The sequence below is a fragment of the Tamandua tetradactyla genome, chromosome 7 (genome assembly GCF_023851605.1).
Source record: "Tamandua tetradactyla isolate mTamTet1 chromosome 7, mTamTet1.pri, whole genome shotgun sequence".
NCBI lineage: Eukaryota > Metazoa > Chordata > Mammalia > Pilosa > Myrmecophagidae > Tamandua > Tamandua tetradactyla.
Genome location: NC_135333.1, coordinates 72,845,319 through 72,853,273, shown reverse-complemented (window position 1 = coordinate 72,853,273; position 7,955 = coordinate 72,845,319). Strand labels below are relative to the sequence as shown.

The 7,955-nt window shown below is 35.8% G+C and overlaps 1 protein-coding gene across 1 annotated transcript; it reads right to left on the bottom strand.

Moving 5' to 3' along the window:
• Positions 1–302: 302 nt before the first annotated feature.
• LOC143690497 (natural killer cells antigen CD94-like) lies at positions 303–6,548 on the bottom strand. The gene is made up of 6 exons (XM_077168214.1): positions 6,275–6,548; positions 3,779–3,862; positions 2,317–2,409; positions 2,148–2,207; positions 1,445–1,596; positions 303–410 (listed from the first exon to the last, which is right to left on the bottom strand). The coding sequence occupies exons 1-6, from the start codon at positions 6,546–6,548 to the stop codon at positions 303–305; spliced, it is 771 nt and encodes a 256-aa protein (XP_077024329.1).
• Positions 6,549–7,955: the final 1,407 nt, after the last annotated feature.

Genomic DNA, 7,955 nt, shown 5'->3' with positions numbered 1-7,955 from the left:
TGAAATCAGAGATAGTGGAAGTATGAGCACCTGAATTTGCATAGACCCATCTGTGTGTTGGTCCCAAAGGAAAATGAGATAATGGGTAAACTAGAAGTTATTTTATGAACACAAGAACACTAACTTCATGTCACTTGAGCATAAACTCTCATGCCCTGGGTGAGGCTATAAGTGTTATTCTGTTGCACTTACTCTCTTTCTCATGCCTGAGACACATTCCCTTTGCTCCTCAATGATAACTGCACCAATTAGATCTAAAGTTAATTTCATGCAAAAAAAAAAGACATACGAATGTCAGAAATTTACAGATTAGAAGAGGGAGTGGAGGCATCTTCCCATAACCAGGCGCCTCTGGCATCATTGTAAGAGAGCCCAATCCAGTAAGAATATCGAAGAAAGTTTGCAAAATCCTGATTGGAAACAAACGTATTAACGTAATTTGAATTGATCCTGGGAACAGTGTACTTTTAAGAAAGTCAATGTCCCAGCATCAGACCCAGACTATCAATCATACAAACTAAAAGCACTGTAAACTTCTAACTTGTCATTTCTCGTATTTGTCATTTATCAGTCCACTCATTTAAGGAGAAAAAAACACTACATGATTTCATTCTGATCACAGGGAATCAGAAATCCCAGCCTCAAAACTTCCCAAAGAATATTAAAGAAAGTTTGCAAAATCCTGATTGGAAACAAACGTATTAACGTAATTTGAATTGATCCTGGGAACAGTGTACTTTTAAGAAAGTCAATGTCCCAGCATCAGACCCAGACTATCAATCATACAAACTAAAAGCACTGTAAACTTCTAACTTGTCATTTCTCGTATTTGTCATTTATCAGTCCACTCATTTAAGGAGAAAAAAACACTACATTATTTCATTCTGATCACAGGGAATCAGAAATCCCAGCCTCAAAACTTCCCAAAGAAACATTATCTTATGGGATGATTATCATGGGTTTAACCTTCTCAAACAGAATTCAACACTGTTTCTGTATACATCTGGAACACCTTCCCGTTTTCATAAGAAGTGGGCAATTTTTGTGGTCATAGCCTCCATATTTGCCCTACATTGCATCTCAGAGAGTTGGTAACAGCTACGTATTTACTAAGCAATTCATAAATTCAATAAAAAGGAACAAGAATGACAAAGCTGTTTTGTTGGTTCTTTGACTTAAATGAATATAATTCCTCTTTGAATTCTTCCTGAAAGGTTTTTTGCAATTTTCCTGACATCTTGGTTTTATCTCAGTGATGTAAATCGTTGAGGAATTTTATGTGGGTTTTATAGTAATTGTTTCAAGGTACAGGGAATTAATATGCATTTGCTCAATTATGCCATCCATTTACTATCTGATTATTAAGAACTTGATCTGAATTATTTAGTTTATTAGATATTATATTTTCCCAAAGCACATGTGGGAAACATCAGTAAGTACAGACCAGCTCATCTCTGCTTTTCAGCTGAAGTAGACTAGAATTCTGAGAAGCACAGAAATCTCTACTTTCTGTCCAAGATTTGTATTCATCAGACAAGAAGTAACAATTGCACAGGTACCCAATCCACTTCTCTCTGCAAGAACAGCAGTCAGAGCCTGAGGGGGTGGGGGTAGGGGGATCAACATGATTGATTACATTGGAGACTTAATAATTTTTCACTCTTTTCTTATTCAAAAACATTTGTTTTTTATTCTTTTTTTCAACAATCTTTGATAATCTACGTTAGATGTTATTTTCAGTTGCTATAAATCTGAATCAGACAGACATGATCTTTTTCTTCATGACGATTTTATTCTAGAAATAGAATTGAAGTATATCGAATGGTAATTTGATAATTATACAAAAGAAATTCAGAATGTTAAAACAGCAGGTAGCAAAGCATGGAATGGCTAGAGATAAGAAGTAATGTATTTGACTAGGAGACCTTTAAGCTGAACTCCACCGTATAAAAAGGAATTAACTGGATAAAGAGATTTAAAGGAAGACATCGTTTCAGCATATATCCTGAGACAGTAAGGAATACTGAGCTGCCTGGGTATGTAGGGATTAGCATTGCAGAACTGTGGGCACTAGATTCTTAGGCATAAGTACCAGCAGATGAGAAGGAAGAAAGAGAAGAAAGTCTGGGCTATGAATAAACACCTACCTTCCTGGAGTTCTAGGGTGAGTCCCGGAGGCAATGTGTTAGGTCCAGGATTAAGTGTATCTATGAAATAATAAAGCATTACACATTAATAAAATATAAACTTCATTAAAAATGATTTAACCACAGTTTTGATCCTGGTAAAGATTTACAAATTTTACAAATAACTTACAATGATTCCACAAAATTCTGAAAGTGATCATCAACCGAAGGATCATTGTTCCTAATGTCCCAGAAATCAAACTCCATGGAGCGGTCTGAAAAGCTTAATAACAGGACAACGGGCAAAGATTAAAAGAACAAACACAGGGATTGAGTTGTTAAGGTAGAAACCACTGAAAACCCAAGAGATTTTTAGTCATAACTTAATGGATCTATAAAGGAATCTTTTGTTCTCCAGGTCTTTGGTTTGATAACACAGTCATCAGATCAATGAGCCACTGAAAAAGGAAATCATTCCATTCAGGATCCCGATCAATACCGTTATTTTGATTTGGTATGCTTTATTCTTCAAGAGTGTATCCATATTGTTTCTTCTTTTTTTAGCTCTATTTCCATAATACAGTAAAGAGAATATTCTACTTACATAATCTTATTTTTAAATGAAAAACAGAGTTTAGCAATCTGGTGTTAAAAGAGAACACCTAGCGATGCCTTATGAATTACATACTTGATATTTACTTTCATTCTCTCAACAAAATCACAATATAGGTAGTATGATTCTTACTGGATTCAGGAGAAAATCACAGGTACAAGAAGAGTGTTGTTCTCTCAAGGCATCAAAGCTAGTAGTTTTCCAATTCAGAAATCAAATACAAGTTTGTCTAAGTTCAGTCTTTCATTTAACATATTCTGCTATTGTTACTCTCAGTAACACTATATGAGAATGTTTCTTGCTAATCTCAATGCAAGCTCTGCTCTGAAAAATGTCTAGCTGCTCATTGCTCATTGCTCATTGCTTGCTAATCTCAATGCTAGCTCTGCTCTGAAAAATGTCTAGCTGCTCATTGCTCATTGCCTTATAGGAAAGAGAAGAGATAGGAGCATCATGGACCTGGTGGGATGAGAGGTTCTATATCCAATGCATGGGCAATAATTTACCAAGCTGCTTACATTTCATAGACCAAGAGCATTACATCTGCTCATACCCCATCTATCTTTATGCAACTTTGAGCCCAAAACAATGTAACTTTAGGAAACACTTCATTACATCAGGGCATTCCCAGTAAGTGATCTGAATGTTTTTTGGATGATACAACTCAATTTGTAAGTTTTTAAAAGAACACTTTTAAGCATTGTGTCACGCATAATTACCACTTTCCAATGAGTTCTATTCTACAATTATGTTGATCATAATAAACAAGGTAATTTAGAGACTTTTATGTAGTCACAATATAGAGATATACATATCAGAAGCTACTCTTTAAACCTGTTAGAGAAGCTACAGAAATGCTTTCCAAATTCCCAGATGAAGAACCAAGGCATTAAAATAAACACACAAAGTGCTTCCATGTGGCAAGCCTAAAAATATTCGTATTTCTCTTCATGCACTGCCCTGAAGTTAGCCATACCCTTAGATACTTTATGTTGTTTTTTTTTTCTTTTTAAAATTTTCTGATTAGGGTTGCACACACCTGCCATGAGAAATGATGTTCCAACGTTGATGCAGAAAAAGTTTGATGAGTGCTTGAAGAGCGGTGCTGGACGTCCGAGTTCAGCTAGAAGGTAAGGAATCCGAAAGGTGCACATGAAGAAATTGAAGATAAAGAAAAAAAGTTGTGTTTTAATAATTTGTTGACTCCTCTGTTGGTGAGTCACATATGTATATGATGAGGAAGAAGCAGTACAGTTACTGGCTTGTAAAATGTTCCGGGTACCACAATACAGGAAATTATCTGTGTACTTTTGTAATAGGAACACTTTGATTGGCACAGAAGATGAGAGGGGGTTTCTTTAATGTTTGAACCTGTCTTTACAACTATGATGGAAAAAATGGAAAAAAGATGGAACAACAAAAAAGTAAATTTACTTTGTACAATAAAGTTTTAGACATAATTTCCGTTTTCATTATAGTAAATTCTATTATTTACCTTGTCCCAAACACAATATAAAGCACTTTACATATATTAACTCATTTATTTCTCAAAAAAGCTCCATATAGAAGATACTATGGACAACCTCATAAGGAAGATTCTAGGGATACCTAATGATAACACCAAGGCAGAGAAGGGTGAGGTAATTTGCCCAGGATTCACTAGATTTGAACCCAGGCAATCTTGCTCCAGGGCACACATGCAGTGTATTTCATTCCAAGCCCATCTCTCCATATATATTTTATGTAGATTTTCATTTCTTCTCTTTTGCCTAGAGTAGTTGTTGTTTTCCTCATTTTTGTGTTTTCCATTCCTGCCTCATTAATCCATCCAAGGCAGGCAAAATTCAAATAGGCAGAACCAGGAGTGTCTTCACATTACTAATACACACGCACACACACACACACATACACACACACACACTCAACTCATGCTCTGAATATGCCTCAGCTGATAAAAGCTTACATTTCAGTGACATACTAGCATTAGCCTTAAAAGCTTTCTTTAAGCTTCAATGTTCCATTTCTTTAGAGTCTTTTGAACTTGATTGCAGCTGGTTTCATGTAGGAGCCAGGGTTAATGGAAAACCTGCGGAATTTATTGGGAGCAACTGGCTTCAGAGTGGCGTCAGCAGTAAACTATGGAGACTGTTATCTGCTTAACTGAAAGACGGCCTGGGAGGGACAGAATGTTTGTTTTTTCTTAAACCCCAAGGTCTTGTTAGCTATCTCATATATGTAAGGAGTAATATACTGAAAAGCAGGCACTCTGTTTTATCATGAAATGTATGCATGCTTTTAGTCACATAAACCCTGCAGTATATAAGCAGGAACGAGTGAAGAATAAAGTTGTCTGTTGTCTGTCATTGCTAAGCTTCAGACCCCTTGATCCCTTTCTCTCTCTCGTTTTACTTCAACATTCCTTAAGGTCATAACTGCGGCCAACAGATGGCGACCACCAATGGACCCTAAAAAGGGACTACTCCTCTTTCATGTTAAAGTATCCAAGGAAATTGAGTATCTCCGGACACTGAGGATTCACCACAGGAACAGACCGAGGTCATTGTTGTAAGTCTTTTAAAGTTTAAAGTAATTTTTAATTTCCTTGCAGCATCAGGGTAATGGGAAACCATAGCAGGTGAATGGAGGAATGTATTTGTGTGTTGAAACATTGTTAGAAACTACAGACGTCTCAATGAAGACTTCAGAGTCACTAGAGCTCTTTTCTTTAGTACAGAAGCATTGTTATTGGTTTCAGCCTCAAGGCCATAATGTTTCCTGTTATGATGATAGATTTGAAAGATTGCTTCTTTACCATGCCTTTAGCAGAGTAAGAAAAAAAATTAACTTCTGAGCTTGTTCTTAATGAGCTGCCTTTATATAAGAATTCATATACACCTGAGTCAGAAAATATTCACTAGGAACAATGCAGAACAAGAGTCAGTACTCATTAATGGTACCTATAGAATCGGAACAGATTGGTCCCCTAAGGGGTATGCAATTCAGGATTGCAGTTCTGACTCAAAGTGTTCTGTTAAGTTACCTTGGTTTAATATAAATATTATTCTACTGAGATTTATACCAATGCTACAAATAAGACCTTGTGACAAGGAATGGGAATGGCAGCCCCATCTCCTTTTGTTAACTTAGATCCTTGACAAATAGCAATTTGGAAACTGGCCATGAGTTTAGCTCCTATTCATATTTGAAAAGGAAATATATTTTCAGAAGTTTAAAACTGAAAATTGCTGTTTAAAACTGTATATTGATGTTTCAAATATGCATTAACTAAAATATTTTAAGTATTTAACATTATTTTAACAAATTTAGTTTTGATGGTAATTATATGTGGTAAAATATTTGTTTAAAATAATGATTTAAGTATAAAAAATATGAATGATGTATCGGTAAAAATGGAGTTCCACTACCCAAAGATTTGGGTAAAATTCCTCTGATTTAGGGGAAAGGATAAACGTTATGGAGGAGGGGAGAGGGAAGACAAAAGAGAGAGATTAGAGAAGGCTGGTATGAGCGGTACCAAGATAAATGAACCATTCTTTGAGAAGCGAGGCTATATTTGGTGACACTTGCCCTCCACTCACACCATCATTTTCCTTCACTAATATCCTGAATCCATGACGAAGATGAGGAAACATCTGAGGGACATTCTTCCCTCCATAGGAGTGAGTATCACGCATTTCTTTTTCACAGGGGATATTTTCGCTGGTCTCATCAGTCCCCAGGGCAGATAGCACCTCTCCTACTAACACATCTACATTCTTCTGTCCCTTCCGATTCAGGAATGTTGTCATATCCCAGGAAAAACGGAGGACGGAACCCTGATGGTAAGGAGGACAAGAAAATCTCTGAACAAAAGAAATCAAGAAGTCCAGTTTTCATCCTGGGCTGGAAGATGAATAAAACACCTCCCTATGCCTTTGTAGAGAAAGCAGGTGGGTGTAGAGAAACCAGAATGCGAATGGGTTGCCCTTTGGGGCAAGGACGGGATGGCGGCAGGTAAGACAGAAAATTGTTGATTCTCATATGCTCTTCTGTTCGATGAGTTTTTAAAGCAATTACTTGCTGTACTTTTATTTTAAAATGGAAAATTAAGCAAAAAGTATTTGAATCTCCAAAAGCATAATTTTTCATTTATATTAAGTAGAGATTAAACGTTTTGAAGTCAGTAGTTTCTAACCTGTGTCACTTACCGTATATCCGAAATTCATCTCTCCTCATTCTCTTTATTCAAGTGTGAAATGGTTCTAGTCTGACCATCACATTAAGTTTGCAGCATGAAAAATAAATGAAGGATGTGTGACTCTTCTGCTCTAGGGAAGTTATTGGGAAAGGTACAGGCGTTACCATCTCTTTAATGAGGCAAAATTTTGAGGGAGACCTGGCTTCTCATTGATTCCCAGAATTCCATCATTCAGTTAGAGGGTAGGAATTAATCAACATTTCTTAAACTAGATTATGCCACAGTCTCATTAGGACATGATGAAAAAACACATCAAACATTTTTAAGCAGAACACTCTGAATTTCATTGTTAGACTTTCATCGAGTCCACCTTTGAACAAATTAGCTGGTTATTACTAAGGAGAAGACCACCTCGGTAGCTGTAACCTAGTGAAGAAATATTGGACAATGCGAAGGCTGATGATTTTCAGTTCTTATACAACACACTGTTTTGGTTTGATTTCTGATATATTAGTTAAAATCTTTTTGGGTTTTCTATACCATCTTCTTTTTTAAACAAGTTTGGTATTATTTTATAATTGCTATATGAACTTATTGTTAGAAATTCACTGAAAGTTATTGTGACAGGAAAACTTTTTAAAGAAAATATCTCCTTTTTGCATCTACCCCTAATTAAAAATACCAGGAGAATTATATCCCACCTAAAAAAATACAGATAAAGAAATATGAAATCAAAACAGCCCATAATTTAACATCTGTGCAAAGGAGTAGTCTACTCAGACTCAACAGAAAGAAACAACAATGTTAGTCCTTTCTCAATACTTGACACTGTCTAGTAAGTAATTTATAAAGTAAAATGTCTTAAGAAAATGAAGTGCCCATATGTAGTTATAATTGGTAACATATATTTTGGATAAAGCATTGTACTTCTCCAATCATTTGGGTACAGAGAGGTTATAAAATAGAAATGGGAAAAATGTTACTTGCTTCAAATTTCTTAATCTCAGCTGTTAATATC